Source organism: Narcine bancroftii, chromosome 11, assembly GCF_036971445.1.
Source record: "Narcine bancroftii isolate sNarBan1 chromosome 11, sNarBan1.hap1, whole genome shotgun sequence".
NCBI lineage: Eukaryota > Metazoa > Chordata > Chondrichthyes > Torpediniformes > Narcinidae > Narcine > Narcine bancroftii.
Window position 1 is genome coordinate 11,433,351 of NC_091479.1, and position 17,712 is coordinate 11,451,062.

Here is a 17,712-nt window from a genome sequence, read left to right on the forward strand (position 1 = left end):
TATCAACACAAAATAGCGCCAAGGGCGGGGGGGCGCCAGTGGCAGCAAAATAAACAGCGACAGGGAGGTCTCGCGAGACCTGGCCTCATTGGCTGCCATGTTATATTTGGCGTTGTATAATTGAGAGCGTACGATAGGACGAGGAAGGAGGACAAGTGAACCAATCGTGAAAGAAACCGGTTCCTTGTATGTCCAGAATAGTGCTCAGCGGGGCCGTGACGCTGGCCTTGCCCGTATCTAATATGCGGCCGCTGTTAAATTGCCCACTGGTTAAAATTCCCCACTTGTTTGTTTTGCCTTTCTCACAGAGGTGCCGGAGTGGCGCTCCACTGAGCTCGGGCAGCACTGCCCACCTGGTAACCGTGCTGTTTGTCTAAATTTTTAAATATTTAAAAATTAAAACAAGGGACTGCGGACGTGGAGAAAAGGAAAAACAAGTTCAGCTGCTCCAACCTCCAGTTCTGACAGAGCCTGAGTGAAAAATGCTTGTGGAACTGGAAGCCCTATTCTGGAAGTGTTCCACTGGTTTGTCCTGCGGCAGAAGGCACCTTGGCATGTGAATCCTCGTCCTCGTCCTGTCATGCAATTAAATTATTGCATAAGATGTGAATCTGTGCTTTTAATAGGTAAAGGCAAGAATTTGTCAGAATTAACATGTTAGGAACTCTGTTCAGGTATTGATCCTTAATCCCCTCTTTCCTGTATTCCTATCTCTGTTGTATGAAACATAATTAGGCTCACTTGTGTCGTTGCCAGCTATAAACTTTATCTTATCAAATCTAAACAACCTGGCAGCTTGCTTTGCGTGAGGACTCGCTTAACACCTTGATGGTTGCATATTTAACCCATGGGAGCGGTAGAAACTGCTACCCGCGACGACTTGGTGGATCTACTGTTGCTATATGCTACTATAATGGAAAGGGATGACAGACTAGCCCCTAATCTGCTTGGGAGACTACCGCATTCTGCAGCAGGTTGCATCAGAAGAAAGAAGGAAGCAACTAGTACTCTGCAAACAAAGTGCTGCAGATGCCAGAAATTTGAAATAAAACCAGGTGACGCAGGGAAATGTTGCACACCATAAGACACAGGAGTAGAGACAGGCTATTCAGCCCATCGAGAACTGCTCCGCCATTCAATCAGGAGTCCCACTCAGTCCCACTGCCCGGCCTTATCCCATAACCTTTGATGTCCTGGCTAACCAAACACTTATCATTCTCTGACTTGGCCTCCACAACTGCCTGTGGCAAAAAATTCCACCCTCCTGGCTGAGAAAATTCCTATGGAACTCCGTTCTAAGCAGACACCCTTCAATCCTGAAGTTATGCCCTCTTGTCCTAGACTCTCCCACCGTGGGAAACAACCTTTCGACATCTACTCTGTCCATGCCCTTCAATATTCAAAATGTTTCGATGAGATCCCCTCTCATTCTCCTAAATTCCAACAAGTACAGGCCAAGAGCTGTCAAACGCTCCTCGTATGATAACCCTTTCATTCCCCGAATCATCCTTGTGAACCTGTAATGAACCTTCTCCAACGTCAGCACATCCTTTCATAATTGAGGAGCCCAAAAACTGCTCACAGTTCTCCACGTGAGGTTTCACCAAGGCCTCAACATCACATCCCTGCTTTTATAATCTATTCCTCTTCAGGGATTCCTGGGAGAGAGAAACTGGCTTTAATATTTCAGTTTGTTGGCCTTTCAACAGAACTGAAAAAGTTAGAAACAAATTTTAAAAAGTTAAATAGGGCAGTAAGGGAAAGTCAGAGAGAAACCCAGAGAGAAAGTCAGAGAGATGGATTATGTTTTAGGTGGAGATGAGAAGAGAATGTGAATGGCACAAATTCCTGTGTAAATTGAATGCCAGAGTAAAATACGAAAGTCTGCAGACACCATGATTGAAGTCAACGCTGTAGAAACTCAGCAGGTCAAACGTTTCAGGCCTGAGCCCTTCATCAAGGTAAGGACAAAATGTCGAGGGGGGGAGGAGTACAGTCCCACAGGCAGGAGGTGGATAAGGGAGGGAAGGAATAGCAGTAAACGGGGCGTGGGGGAGGAGAGGGGGGAGATGGAGAGGTAAGGGGTGGAGCTAGAGGAAAGAAGACTGAGGGAAGGGGGAAGAGAGAGAGAATGGGGAGTGGGCTAATAGAAACCGGAGAGGTCGATCTTAATGCCATAAGATGGGGGGTGCCCAGGTGGAAAATCAGGTGTTGCTCCTCCAATTTACAGATGGTTTTCGGTTTGACAGTACATGAGGCCATGGACAGACGTGAGCTTGGGAGTGCAGCACAGAATTGAAATGGTTGGCCACTGGGAGATCCAAGGATGCGAACAGAGCGAAGAGATCTCCCAGTCGGCGTCCAGTCTCTCCGATGTACAGTCATAAAACAGTAACCACACTGCCAAGCATCATTAATTTTTCCAATAAACATTGATAATTCCTCGAAGATGAATTCTTTGTAGCCTCCTTGGTCAATCACTTCTTTTCGTTCGGACGGAAAGCTTGCAGGGACTGATACAGGGCCGTGGGGAGAGAGCGGAGCAGTGGGATCAGGACTGTTGGTGTTATACAAGGTATACCTGTATTCTTTATCGACACGATTTTTCAGCTTACAATGGGTTTGCAAGAACATAACCCATTGTAAGTTGAGAAGCACCTGTATTGGAGTAACCAGCATGGAATAACCTGATGCAACCTGAACCTTGCATACTTAACTGAGTTCAGGTCTGTGCTTGGTGCTGCACACAAGACCTCACATGTTTCGCTTTCCATTCAACATCTTTAAAAACTTGACATTGCCCCACCAGTAGACTTAACCAATTCTCCGCTCCTGTCTTCACAGGGTGTTGGTGCATCAACTATTGGCAATGATTAATTGTTCTTGAAATTATTGCTTGTTGGGCAATAACTGGGCACACAACATTGTCAGGAAGGTGCAACAGCGACTGCACTCCCTGAGAAGACAAGTAAAAACACGACACTGGAGAAACTCAACAGGTCAAGCAGTGTCCTTTATATTAGTAAAGGTAAAGATACAGAACTGACGTCAAGGTTATGATGCCATACCTTCATCAAGGTATGGAAAAATGTTGGCAGGTGCTCAAACAAAAGAGAAAGGGGGTAGGGGTGGTTGCAAAGGCAAGGAGGTGGATGGAGAAGGGAGGGAGGGGACAGCAGTGATCAAGGGGAGGAGGGATGGCTGGGTGAAGGGAGGAAGGAGAACTGGGAGGTAGAAGAGGAGGACAGAAACCAGAAAAGACTATGTTAATGGAGAGTGCCCAAGCGGAAAATCAGGTGTTGTTCCTTCAATTTGCGGGGCTAAGGCTACTGGCAACCTTCTACAGGACCTCTATCGAGAGCGTCCTGGCTGCCTGTATCACAGTGTGTGACAGTTGCTTCAGAAAAACGGATTGGACCAAAAGAGCGGCAGAGAGGATCACTAGAATCTCCTTACTCCCCCCACCTCCCCTTCAATAGAATCTTCCAGGATCATTGTCTGAAGAAGACGTACATAGTCATTGAGGATCCCCTTCTACTCTGCACACCAGAATCTTTCAGCTGCTCCTATCCAGAAAGAGATCCAGGAGGATCAGAGCCAGCGCCACCAGGCTGAGGAACAGCTTCTTCCCACGGGCAGTGAGAATACTGAACGGCCAAAGGAACTGCTCACATTGACCCTCCGAGATTCTAATATTAACAAAGCAATAATTATTTATTTATTTGTATATAAGAATACACGTCCTGAGTATGTATTGCTTGTCTATGTGCGTTAAGTCTGATTGTGTATCTACATTTTTTGGATCGAGGATCGAAAAACACTTTGGATTATACTTGTGTAATCAGATGACAATAAACCTGTCTTGTCTTGAACTGAAGTAACATCTGGCCAGACTAGGAAAAGATTGCAGGTGTTTTCTCTGAAGGAGATGACTGAATCAAGTCGACGTTTATTAGACCCTGATAGTTCTGTGATTCACTCTCTTGGAGGATCTTTCCTGGACCCAACACTCTAATGGCATCTTGAAGAAAGCATGTCATCAGAAACCCTGGCAAATTTCTACTTATGTGTGGTGGAAAGTTTGCTGACCAGCTGTATCACAACTTGGTACGGGGACACCAAAACCCTCCAAAAGGTAGTGGACCCAGCCCAGGACATCACAGGCAAAACCCTCCCCACCGTCAAGAACATCTACAGGGAACGCTGCCATCGGAGAGCAGCAGCAATCATCAAGGATTCACATCACTCGGCACATGCTCCGTTCTCACTGCTACCATCAGGAAAGCGGTATAGGTGCCACTGCACCACCAGGTTCAGGAACAGCTGCTCCCCTTCCACCATCAGACTCCTCAACATCAAACTCAATCAAGGACTCATTTAAGGACTCAAACTTTATTGATTTTTTTTTCTCCCTCCGTGTATTGCAGTCAGTTTTTTACATTTCTATGTGTTTCCATGTATACACTGTGTACAGTTTGCTTTTGCACTACCAATAAGTAGTAATTCTGCTTTGCCCTCAGGAAAATGAATCTCAGGGTTCCGCCTGAACCTTCATTGTTATGCAGCGTGTCATCTGAACCCAGAAGTGATCGTATGAACTTAATCAGAAAAGCATTGAGAACTCTCATGGAGAGTTCCCAAGTACTAACTTGGTGTCTTTCGCCTCCAGCTACCGATATGTGTGTTGCCTCACACTGTGAACAGCAATGCACTGACAATTTTGGGCGTGTGGTGTGTACGTGTTATCCAGGATACCGCTTTGACCGAGAGCGGCATCGAAATCGTCAGACACCTTACTGCCTAGGTGAGATCTTTATTTTTTTTTCCAAAAGAAATGATAGGTGCTACAACCCCGGGCGCTACTTTCCAATGTGTTTATGTGGCATTTTGTGACCAGAAACTTGCTGTGTAGAAGATAGCCGTTTGGCCTATTGTGGGCTGGATCTATGTGGATGGCACACACTGTGGTGAAGGGCAAGAGAAGATGCAGGGTGGTGAATAGGCTGAATGGTGAGAACATTCTCAATTTATGGACAAGTGGAGAGTATTCCATGCCTCCTGAATTTGGTGCTGTGCTTTGTCGATGGTAAAAAGCCGTTGAGGGAAATCAGGCCATGAATCATGTGTAAAAAGAAAATTGTCATGTCATATCTTGCTTCTTGTTTACTTTACTTAGCTCCCTCGGGTTTTTGTAATCCAGTAATAAATCTCCTCTGAAACATTTCTGTTTGCAGGAAAATGATTACAGTCCCCTCGTAAATATTCCTCAACTCAGATGTCATTTTAGTTTATTTGCGTCCCTCAAAAGCTTTATGTGTTGCTGTAGTACATTTTGTAGATTTTATATCTTCACTTTGTGGCATGGACATTGCTGGCAGTGACAGTTTCCCATTCTTAATTGCCCTCAAGGCGGTGATATTGTGGGAAACGTTGCAGACCTCCTGCTGAAGGTTCTTTGACGTTGGGTTTGTTGCTCCGGTGAGGATGAAGGAACGGGGAGACCTGCATATGGTTGGTGCTTCCCCGCATATCAATAAGATTGAAAGAGTTCATGAAAGGTATACAAGGATGTTGCTGGGAACTGAGATAGAGGGAAAGGTTCAGACTTTATTCCCTGGAGTATAGAAGAATGAGAAGAGATTTGATCAAGGTGTACAAAATTATGAGGGGTAAATATGAGCTTTTTCCACGGAGGGTAGGTGAGACAAGAAGACATGGGATAAGGGTGAAAGGTGAGATGTTGTAGAGCTCGTCGAAAGAACCAAAGACTTGTTGATCCAAACCAAGGCTTTTATTAGCAAAAGACAGGAGCTCTTCACAGGTGGCCGACCAGTCCGGAATGATCCGACCTGGCTAGGGACACAACCCTTTAAGGCCCAGACAGTAGGCGTGGCTTAGCTCTCAGCCAATCGCTGTAAGCACAGTCTAGATACAGTAACTATATACACTATGTACATTGGTGATAGGTCTGTACCATCACAGATGTTAAGGGAGAAATTGGGGGGAACTTCTTCACTCAGAGAGTGGTGGGAGTGTGGAATGAGCTGCCAGCTGAAGTGGTGAATGTGGGCTCATTTTTGATATTTAAGAAAAATTTGGGCAGGTACATGGATGGGAGAAGTATGGAGGGTTATAATCGCAGCACAAACTAGATGGGTTGACAGAACCATTTCTGTGCTGTGGTACTCTATGGTTCTAATACTGAATTTGATGTTCTTAGTGGCAGAGATCATGAATCTGGGACATGGAGTTCAAGTAATACAGTAAGGAAAGGTTGGACATGCTCCACTGATGAATTCTTAGATGGTGATTGGGATGGTAATGAAGCTTTATCCTGGATGGTATTGACTCCATTAAGACAATGGAGAGTAATTCATCACAGACCTGGCCTGTAGATGATGGAAAGGCTCTGGTGAGCGAGTCTCTACACTCCAGCCTGTAAGTCAAGCAACATCGATGGAGGTAAGGGGATGTTTGGCATTTAACCTCTTGGACTCCAGCCATTTTTAACCTTTCATAATATATACTCCAGACTGGGTCCATGGGTAAACCACAGGACGAACACCAGTACAAACCAGCTGGTGGTTGGGTATAAAACCGGTCATGGGAAATGGGGACACGGGGTATAGGCGCCTTAAAACCGGGACACAGAGGTCAAGATGCTGCAATAGGACTGAGTGTAGAGGAGGATAACAGTTCTGAAAGTTGCTTGTGGGAAATCCTATTACCTTGTTAAATAGCGCAGTGGGGTAAAAATCCAAAAATGGCCAAATAGTCTTGGAGCAAGAAAGGTCACATGATGCCCAAAGACAATCAGCCTGTGTTGATTTTGCCTCTGTTTGGGTACAGATTTACAGAGAAATCATTTGTCATTTTTACACCAAGAGTAACATACAGCTTTCGGGATTTAAACGTGGGCTTGTTTGAGATGCATAATGTGTGACTTACCCCCCGCCCCCCCGGCCTCCACAGATATAGACGAGTGTTCGGTGCATAACAGCACACTTTGTGATCACAAGTGCATCAACACACGTGGAAGCTACACCTGCGAGTGTCAAGAAGGATTTTACTTGAGCGTTGATGGCAAGTCCTGTCTCAGAGATTTTAACGGTAAGAGTGAATGTTCCTTTGGAGGGATCTGATGAATTTTACAAAAGGGCATTTGAAAGATTGTGCTCAGTTTCAAATTATAATAAAATCTAGTTCTGAAAGCATATGGGTTCAATATTAACAATTCCCTCTGTTGTACTTAACATTCTGAAAACACTTGGTCAGCATGGTCGAGTTGGTCAGGTTCCTTGCTTTACGACTTCCGCCTAAATTGGCTGCATCACAGTCTGGTTTGAGAACTCCAATAGCCCTGAGTGTAAAGCCCTGCAAAGGGTAGTGGACATCACAGGCAAAACCTCCCCACCATCGAGAACATCTACAGGGAACACTTCTGTCGGAGAGCAGCAGCAATCATCAAGGATCCACACCACCCAGCCCACATTCTGTTCTGACTGCTACCATCACGAAAGAGGTATCGGTGCCACGCCTTGCATCACCAATACGTATTCATCTTCTCTTTCTTTGGCTTGGCTTCGCGGACGAAGATTTATGGAGGGGGTAAAAGTCCACGTCAGCTGCAGGCTCGTTTGTGGCTGACAAGTCCGATGCGGGACAGGCAGACACGGTTGCAGCGGTTGCAGGGGAAAATTGGTGGGTTGGGTTTTTCCTCCTTTGCCTTTTGTCAGTGAGGTGGGCTCTGCGGTCTTCTTCAAAGGAGGTTGCTGCCCGCCAAACTGTGAGGCGCCAAGATGCACGGTTTGAGGCGATATCAGCCTACTGGCGGTGGTCAATGTGGCAGGCACAAAGAGATTTCTTTAGGCAGTCCTTGTACCTTTTCTTTGGTGCTCCTCTGTCACGGTGGCCAGTGGAGAGCTCGCCATATAACACGATCTTGGGAAGGCGATGGTCCTCCATTCTGGAGACGTGACCCACCCAGCGCAGCTGGTTCTTCAGCAGCGTGGACTCGATGCTGTCGACCTCTGCCATCTCGAGTACTTCGACGTTAGGGATGAAAGCGCTCCAATGAATGTTGAGGATGGAGCGGAGACAACGCTGGTGGAAGCGTTCTAGGAGCTGTAGGTGATGCCGTATTCATCTACACAAATAGATAAATAAACGATGTGTTTGGCATTTAACCTCTTGGACTCCAGCCAGATTTAATGTTTAAAAGTGCTTTATAATTGTTTCGTGAATATGGGCATCTCAGATGTGAGCAGTTCCTTTGGTCATTCAGCGTTCTCTCTGCCCGTGGGAAGAAGCTGCCTCTCAGTCTGGTGGTGCTGGCTCTGATCCTCCTGGATCTCTTTCCAGATGGGAGTAGCTGAACGGTGCTGTGTGTGGGGTAGAAGGGGTCCTCAATGATTTTGCACCCCATCTTCAGACAATGATCTGAGTAGAACAATTAAAATATTCAACTAAGTGCAACTAATTCAAGTAACTGGAACTTACCCTATATTTGGCCTCTTGTGATCTTTCCCTTGAATTTGAAGGAGTGAATTGCAGTTCAGTGGCAATGAATCTGTTCACTCTCAAGGTGTGTTCCATAGAGTTAAAATATGGTATCTATTTTTAGAAGTTAGCTGTAGTTGGTACAGAGTCACACACAGGTCATAGCACATTTATATCGAACCATTGTTTTCTGAGAAGAGTGTTCATTCTCAGAGCTGGTGTGCCTTGGACAGACAGAGCTCATGGATTTCAAGTGGCTCTTAATTATTCAAGAACTGGTGAGGAAGCATCTGTTTTTAATCAAAGCCATTTAAGCCTCTTGAACAGAGATGAGGTCAGAGGTTGTTATGGATATAGAACAGTTTTGAAAAAAAGAACAAAATTTTGGTAGAAATAAAACTGATGGTCATGTGGTTTCCAAGAATTGGGACTCACCTTGGTAATGATGTAATGATCACATGATTTGGAGAAATGTATTACTGAATTCAGACATTTTGAGTTCAGTTTTGGAAGAGTTCAGTTTGGAGAGTACAAAAGTCAAAACCCCTGTGTCACAGGGGTTGAAACCTTGTGAAAGACAGGGTTGAGTTACAGTGACCAGAATTGGAGCCGTTTTGTGTTACTCCTGGGGAAAGGAGAGCACAGAATCAGTGACTTTTGAAATAAGGAAGGCCATTTCACATTCTCTTTGGAAAAAAGGACAGATTTCTACTGGGTCTATTTTTTGTGTGGCCACTTCATTTAACCTTTGTCTGGTTTGTGACTTCATATTGGAAGATAACCACATTTGTTTAACCCTTGTCTGGGTTGTGAATTCATCATGGAAGAAAATAACCACATCGTGAGTAAAAAGGCCTGAAGATTTAATGTTTAAAAGTGCTTTATAATTATTTCTGAACTAAGAATTTAAGACCTTCAACCAAGACTAAAATGATGCTGAACTCTTAAAGATTGACTTTTCAGAGTGGCACACACACACACACACACACACACACACACACACACACACACACATGGGTTAGGTTTAGAGTTAAGTAAGTTTAGAGATAAGTAAGAAATGTTTTGTTGTTAATAGTTTAATTTAAAAATTATCATTTTGAATTTACCATTGTCTCATCTCGCTCTTGAGAGAGGTACTGGGGTGAAAACCAAAGTTTTGAACTTAATTAGAGCTTATGTGATCAATAAATATTTGATTTGTTTATTTAAAAATCGTTTTGAAAGCTAATTAAAAAGCTTATTGTGTGTCTGGATAAACAACAGCAATGGATTTTAGTAAGTGTTTGGCAACACTGATCTGTGTAGATTTGAAAGTGAGACTTGGTCAGATTCTGCAGAATTTGCAGATGAGATTGTTTCAAACCCCAAAACCAATTCCTTCACCAGAGAGTGCCTTCTCTCTAACTTCTATGGGCCAAGTGCAACTTTCCAAACTTGGTCAAATTTTGTAAAAAATACAGATGAGTGGGTTTCGAAAACGAAACTTATGTGTGGGCCAAGTGAAATTGATCTTTTTCTTGAAAAGAGAGAGTGCATGAACCAGTAGCACCAGAAGCTTTTGTTAAAAGGGGTGAAATACAGGGAAGTAAAAAAGGAATTTGTTGGTAAAAGTAGGAAGGAATTTAAATCTTTTGTGTTGAGAGATAAGGTTGTCTCTGGAGTAAAGTCTCCAATTGTTGTCAGTATAGAAAAAGCTGTGTAACCTGAATTAAAAGTTATATCTAAAACCCTGGACAGCGAAGATAGTACTGGGAAAATTGATTGAAAGAAAGTTTGAAAGGTGTAGCAGCAGAAAGAAGCAGACGGTCAGGTCCAGAAATAAACAGACTGAGATAAAACAAACAAGTTGTCAGGTGCAGTAGCCGAACTGATTGTGAGATTAAAGAGGTAAACTGTGAATCACCAGTCATGCTAAATATTTCCTTGTTAAAGTCAGAATTCTGATTTTGAACTTGAAGGAGTGACACTGAAGGCAGTGATGTCCAAAACGATTGAAAAGTCTGTGACCGCGCACAGCCGCTGGATAAATATTTGTTAGCATCCAGAACAAAATTAATAGAGAAACAAAGCGAAGATAGTGGTCTTGTTTAACCTGTGACATGACAAACCCATAAACCCCTGATACATTTTTTTCTACCTTTGTTGTGAATGTCCTGAGTGTTTTGTGTAATTGTGTTAAGTGTTAAATGTGGAGGGTATGGGGGGGGGGAGGAAGGGAAGGGGAAGGAAGGGAAGGGGAAGGAAGGGAAGGGGGGGAAGGAAGGGAAGGGGGGGAAGGAAGGGAAGGGGAAGGAAGGGAAGGGGAAGGGGAGGGAAGGGGAAGGGAAAGGGAAGGGAAGGGGAGGGAAGGGGAAGGGGAAGGGAAGGGGAAGGAGGGGAAGGAAGGGAAGGGGAGGGAAGGGAAGGGGAGGGAAGGGAAGGGGAAGGAAGGGAAGGGGAAGGAAGGGAAGGAAGGGAAGGGGAAGGAAGGGAAGGGGAAGGAAGGGAAGGGGAAGGAAGGGAAGGGGAAGGAAGGGAAGGGGAAGGAAGGGAAGGGGAAGGAAGGGAAGGGCAGGGAAGGGATGGGGAGGGAAGGGGAAGGAAGGGAAGGGGAGGGGAGGGGAGGGAAGGGAAGAGGAAGGAAGGGAAGAGGAAGGAAGGGAAGGGGAAAAGCTTGAACTCTACAGGAAATTTGTATAAAATTGACAATTGATGTTGTTAATATTGACATTGACAATGTTTGAACTTAAGTTTGGAAAATCATAAATAAAATATTTAAAAAAAAGATAGTGGTCTTGCTGAATTAAAACAGTATCAGTTGGATATTATTTCAAAGAAGGTTCATTGGGGGGCGTGGCAAGATGGCGTAGGGAACAGACGTGCCTTCCACACCTCTCCTGACTCTGATTTATTGTTTTGTCTTTAAGTGCCCGTTAAAGTTCTTTTAAAAGTTTATAAATAATGAGGTGCTGGATTAGTGCCTAATGGTTTATCTGCAAAAAAAGGTAAAAGAAAACATCAACAGACTGTTAAAAAACTACATTTTCCGAAATTGTCTGAGCCTACTTGTTTACAAGAAGCCAGGACTCAGCGTAGAATGGATCCAGAGGAAGACGTGCAGAGTTCGGCATTGAAACTCCGTTTTAAGCCGGTGAGGCTCTCTGAAGGTCGCACTCAGCAGCTTTCAGAACAAGGGGCTGGACGGGTGCCAGTGTTTCACACAACGGCCACTGTGAGTGCTGTTACTCAGTCTTTGACAGTTGAATCAGCTGGGGCGCCACCAGCTGGAGAGTTAAAGAGCTGTCATTCGACTGCTACAGTGGTGGCGCTGCAAAATGCATCTTCAATTACAACGGTTTTTCCAGACATCGATTCAGTGAAGATGATTAAAGAGATTTGGCTTAAAGATAACCCTGATCTTCAGTCTCCTGGCATTGCTGGGGGGACTTTGAGAGGGATTTTTATACGAAGTCAAACTGCTAGAAAAGATACTAAATTAAGGGAAGGGACAGAAGATCCCGTGGTCTCTAAGGAACAGCAAGACCCCATTATGCCTGAATCTACTTCTGTTGAAATGTCTGTTAAGGATCTTGAAGATAAGATATATTCTTTATCGAGTCACTTAGCTAATTTTGTGAACCCGTTTATTTCCAAGATTAATGCGATGGTGGAAGTCATTAATGGAGCTTTTAAGCTTGAAACCATTGAAAGATTTGAAATGTGTGATCAAGGTTTAGTTGATGCACAGGATCAACTGCAAGATGAAAATAGAATAATTGAAACATTGCAGATCCAAAATAAAAATTTAGCAAAAAAGGTTGATTATTTGGAGAATCAATCTAGACGGAACAACGTGAAAATTGTTGGTTTGCCAGAAGGCATAGAAGGACCAGATCCAAGAAAATTTTTTACTGAATGGATTCCACGAGTGTTAGGACAGGATAAATTCCCTGAAGGTTTAATACTGGAACGTGCTTATAGAGTTTTAAGAAGAAAATCTTTTTCAGGACAGAATCCAAGACCTGTTCTGATCCGTTGTTTAAACTATTGTGACAGAGAGACAATTTTACGTACGGCTATTAGAAATGCCCAGCAAAATAGATCTCCTTTGATGGTTCAGAATAATCCTGTTTTCTTCTATCAAAATTTGAGTCAAGAAATTATGTTTCAATGACGCGAATTTAATTCTGTGAAAGAACGGTTGTGGAAAAAAAGACATAAGGGAACATTCAGGTATTCTGCAGTACTGAAGATTTTTTAGGATGGAAATTAGCCAAAGTTCTTTGACAATCCTAAAGAAGTTATGGACTTTGCTCAGTCTCTACCAATCATGCAGTTTCAGGAACGATGTAGTCCTTCAAGGTCTCCAAAGAGAGTAGAGATGTAAGGTGGGATCCAGTTTTTTAAAAGAAATGGAAGCAATGGTGACCGAAGTGGTAACGTTGATTTAAAAAAATAAATCTTTTATCTTTTTTTTGAGAAGAGTTTAAATAGTTTAAATAATGATGATAGTTTAATGAAATGGGAGTTGGGAGAGGGAACTGGGTGGGCACTAGTTTCCAGAAGTCATCAGCTACCTGTGAGTTATCTCACACCCAATATTTTGGGGGAGTTACCGCTTTGGGCGGTTTAAACAGGAGTAGGTAGTCGTGACCTCCGACCTGTTTTTTTTTCTTTTTAATTTTTGGGTTAAGAAGTGAAGGTTTTTTTATTATTTTTTTAAAATAATTAATTTTTTTTAACTCTTTTTGTTTTCTGATTGTAATTGAGAGGGAATTAGGAGGTTTTTTCTCTCCTTTTTTTCTCTTTTTTTTGGGGGGGGTTTCTCTTTTTTCTTTCTTTTTTAAGAGGATGATGTCACAGAAGATAATAAGTCAAAAATTGAGGATGTTGAATTGGATGAAGAGGAAGATGAGGGGAAAGGTGATAAGAAGAAAAAGAAGTACAAATACATTGAGGGAGAAGAGTTTAATAAAATTAAGTTAATTTCGATAGAGAATTTTGAAGATGTTATAAATGAAGAATATGGAGAATTTTATGAGTTTGAACTTTTTTCTTTTTTTTTCTTTTTTATATAAGGGGAGGGGAAGGGAATAAAAAGTTTATCTGATTGTTTTTCTAAGGGATGTTTTTGTTCTCTCGATGAATTATAAAGGAAACTTGGTATTAATGGAAATTCTGTATTTATGTATTATTAATTATGATTTTTTGGAATAACAGATATGTGGTTGATATATGATTTTAATATTTGAACTTAATTTTAAAGTGGATTTCATTTGTTAAATACATGTATTATGTTTGATTTAAATATATGTTTAAGGGTATTATTTTAGTATTGATATTTTTTTTGTTGTTAGTAATTTTTTTGTTGTTAAGTTTTATCCTTTTTTTGTAAGTGGGGTTTTTTCTATTTTATTTACAATATTGTTAATTAATTCTTCACTCTTTATTTTGGGGGGGAGGGTTGGACTAATTTTAAATTAGATGATTAATGTTGTGTTATAATTATTGGGGGGGTTAATTTGTGTAGTTTAATGATGTATTATTCTAATTTTTATTATCTTATTTTTTATTATTTCTTTAAATGTAATTTTTATTTTATTCATGTCATAAAATTTTAAATAAAGTTTAAAAAAAAAAGGTTCATTGATGAGAAAATATAGGTTACATGAGATTATTGCCAATGAAGAATGGGCAGTGGTTCACCAAGTTGTAGTTCCTAGAGCCTATAGAGATGAGATTTTGAACATGGCTCATAGAAAACTTTTAGGTGGACAGACAGAAACTGTCTACAAAATTATGAAACAATTTTATTGGCCTAATTTGACAAAAGATATTAAGAGATTTTGTAAAACATGTCACACTTGTCAAGTTGTGGGAAAATATAATGAAGGTCCCAAAGTAGGACCTTTAAAATCTTTGTTTGGAGGACCTTTTTTCTAAAGTTGGGCCAATGCCCAAAACAAAAACTGGAAATGAATGTCTGTTGACTATTATGTGTGCCGTTTCCAAGTTTACAGAAGCCAGGTCACTCAGGAACATTAAAGCAAAAAAAAATTGCGTCTGCGGCTCTTGAAAAAAATTTCAGCTCATTTCATTTGCCTGAAGAAATACAATTAGATCAGGGAAAGAATTTTATGTCAGTTAATTTATAAACTGGGAGCTAAACAAATTGCATTATCTGCAAAACCCCCAGAATCGCAGGGAGATTTGGAGAGGTTCCATTCAACTTTGAAAACTACAATGAGGACATTGTTAAGAAAATGAAAAGAATTAGGATTTACTTTTGTTTGTAGTAAGGGGTCATGAGGTTAGAAACCCTCTAATGTTATTAAAAGAATAGTCGGTTAATGAAGATATACAGTTGAAATTGTTGGATTATATTTCAAAGATCGCTGGAAGAAAACTTTGTAAGGTAGCTGAAGAGAATTTAATGGTGGCTCAAGACAAAATGAAGGGTTGGAATAATAGAAAAGCAAAACAGAGAAGTTTTAAGCCAGGAGATGAAGTGTTAATTCTGTTCTCAACAATGTCTAATCATCTTAGAGCAAGACTTTCTGGGAACACCAGATAACATCTAAGGTAAATAAAGCTAACATTAAAACTCTTGAGAGGGGATGTGAGAACACACAGGATTTTAAAGACAAGCTGTTTGGTAGATTTTTGAGGGCCAATGTTAATTTAGCTAAGATTGAATGTTGTCATGCTTAAGTGAGTTCCCTTGGTTATGTTTTTAGCCAAGGAAAATGGGAGCATGTTCAGGTTAAAAAGCATTTGACAAACTGAAAGACATGTTCTGTCATAAACCTGTGCTTAAAATTCAGCCAGTGCTGAATTATTATTAAAAAAAGATGGCGATCTTTTTTGGAGCTGATAATCCAATGGTTTATATATCTAAGAAATTCAAGAAACACTGAAAAGAGACATTCTGCTATTGGAAAATAATTATTGCCTCTTGTATTAGCTTTGCAACATTATGGGATAAAGCATTGTTTACATGTTTACATTGACCATAATCTATCAGTAAAGTTAAAAATAAGTAGAGACGATTATTGAACTGGAGTTTAATTTTAAAAGAGTATGACTTGGGTATAAGACATTATCATTGCTGATTACTTATCTAGATGTTGAATTTATATGTTCTAGTTATATTCTTTAAGGCTGTGAAATCTAGATTGCAGTTTAAAATGTTGACAGAAGTTCAAAATTTGTCTCTGTGGGAAGGAGCTGTAACGGAATTGTGTTAATATTTAATTTAATGTTAAACTATATTTCCCATATATAAAAATGTTTTAGTAAAGTAAATTATAGAGTTAAAAATACAGTATCTGCATCCTTAGTAAGGGTCACACACTGCTCACAGCACATTTATACAGGACCATTGTTTTCTGAGAAGAGTGTTCATTCTCTGAGCTGATGTGTCTTGGACAGACAGAGCTCATGGATGAAGTGGCTCTTAATTATTCAAGAACTGCTGAAGAAGCCATCTGTTTTTAAACAAAGCCACTTAAACAAAGATGAGGTCAGAGGTTGTTATAGATATGGAACAGTTTTGAAAAAGGAACAGAATTATGGTTAAAAAATAAAACTGATGGTCATGTGGTTTCCAAGAATTGGGACTCTTCTTGATGGCATAGTGGTCACATAATGTGGAGAAATATATTACTGAATTCAGAAATTTTGAGTGGAGTTTTGGAAGAGTTCAGTTTGGAGAGGATAATTGTCAAAACCCCTGCGAATGTGACACAAGGGTTGAAACTTTGTGAAAGACAAGGTTGAGTTACAGTAACCAGAATTGGTGCTATTGTGTGTTACTCCTGAGAAAAGGAGAATCAGTGACTTTTGAAATAGGAAGACCATTTCACATTCTCTGGAAAAGAGGACAGATTTCTACTGGGTCTATTTTTTTTTTGTGTGCCCACTTTGTGTGACTTCATAGTGGAAGAAGATAACCACATTTGTTTAAACCTTGTCTGGGCTTGTGAATTCATCATGGAAAAAAAATAACCACATCCTGAATAAAAAGGCCTGAAGATATAATGTTTCAAAGCACTTTATAATCATTTCTGAAATGAGAATTTAAGACCTTCAAGCAAAACTAAAATGATGCTGAAATTTTAAAGATTGATTTTCAGAGTGGGACTTTAATTTCACACACACACACACACACACACACACACACACACACACACACACACACACACACACACACACACACACACACACACATTTGCGCATAGTGGGGGATAAGTTGAGAATTAAGTCAGTTTAGAGATAAGTAATAAATGTTTTGTTGTTAATAAGTTTAATTTAATAAACTATTATCTTGAATTTACCATTGTCTGGTGAATTTTCCATTGCTGTTCCTGTGTTAGTGCTAACAAAGTCCCTTTAGTCCAAAAAAAAATTAAGAGTTGTTAGTTTGTAACAGTATAACAAGTGCCTTATGGTGCAGCCGAGATAGGTAAACTGGTTGACCGTTTTGCCTAAAGAAAACTCTTGGTGCCTGCCACATTGACCACCACCAGTGGGCTGATAACGCCTCAAACCGTGCATCTTGGCGCCTCACAGTTTGGCGGGCAGCAACCTCCTTTGAAGAAGACCGCAGAGCCCACCTCACTGACAAAAGGCAAAGGAGGAAAAACCCAACACCCAACCCCAACCAACCAATTTTCCCTTGCAACCGCTGCAATCGTGTCTGCCTGTCCCGCATCGGACTTGTCAGCCACAAACGAGCCTGCAGCTGACGTGGACTTTTTACCCCCTCCATAAATCTTCGTCCGCGAAGCCAAGCCAAAGAAGAAGAAAGAAAGAACAAGTGCCTTACCAATGATGAACTGCGACTTTGAGAGCATCGATGTTTTGTTACTCAAGGCTTGTTCGTAACCACAAAAATCCACAAATACGGACTCGCAAAAAAAAATGGCAGGCACTGTCTCAAAATCGAGGCTAATGACACCCTCCTGTCAGAATCCCTGCCGCGAGATCTGTGCTGGATATCTACTGAGACAAATGTTAATACTCATTGCTGCGTTGTAGAATTTCATTTTACAGTCAGTCCCCAGGTTACGAACGTCCGACGTACGGACAGCTCGTACTTATGAGTGGTCTATATGCAACTTGCGGTGCGTTGGCTTGAAAAAAGAGAATGCCATCTGCTATTTTAAGTCAGATCAGAGTGGTGTTAACACCGTGTTGAGTGTGCCTAGTTCCATATCTACATACATATAGAAA

At 41.3% G+C, this 17,712-nt stretch overlaps 1 protein-coding gene across 2 annotated transcripts in view; it reads left to right on the top strand.

Moving 5' to 3' along the window:
* LOC138745519 (collagen and calcium-binding EGF domain-containing protein 1-like) overlaps positions 1 to 17,712 on the top strand; it is a 113,019-nt gene that overhangs the window by 53,559 nt on the left and 41,748 nt on the right. For both annotated transcript variants that reach the window (XM_069902614.1, XM_069902615.1), the window contains exons 3-4: positions 4,670 to 4,804; positions 6,973 to 7,110. In XM_069902614.1, coding sequence (XP_069758715.1) covers positions 4,678 to 4,804; positions 6,973 to 7,110 — 265 coding nt within the window. In that variant the 5' untranslated portion in view covers positions 4,670 to 4,677. The remainder of the gene's footprint in view (positions 1 to 4,669; positions 4,805 to 6,972; positions 7,111 to 17,712) is intronic.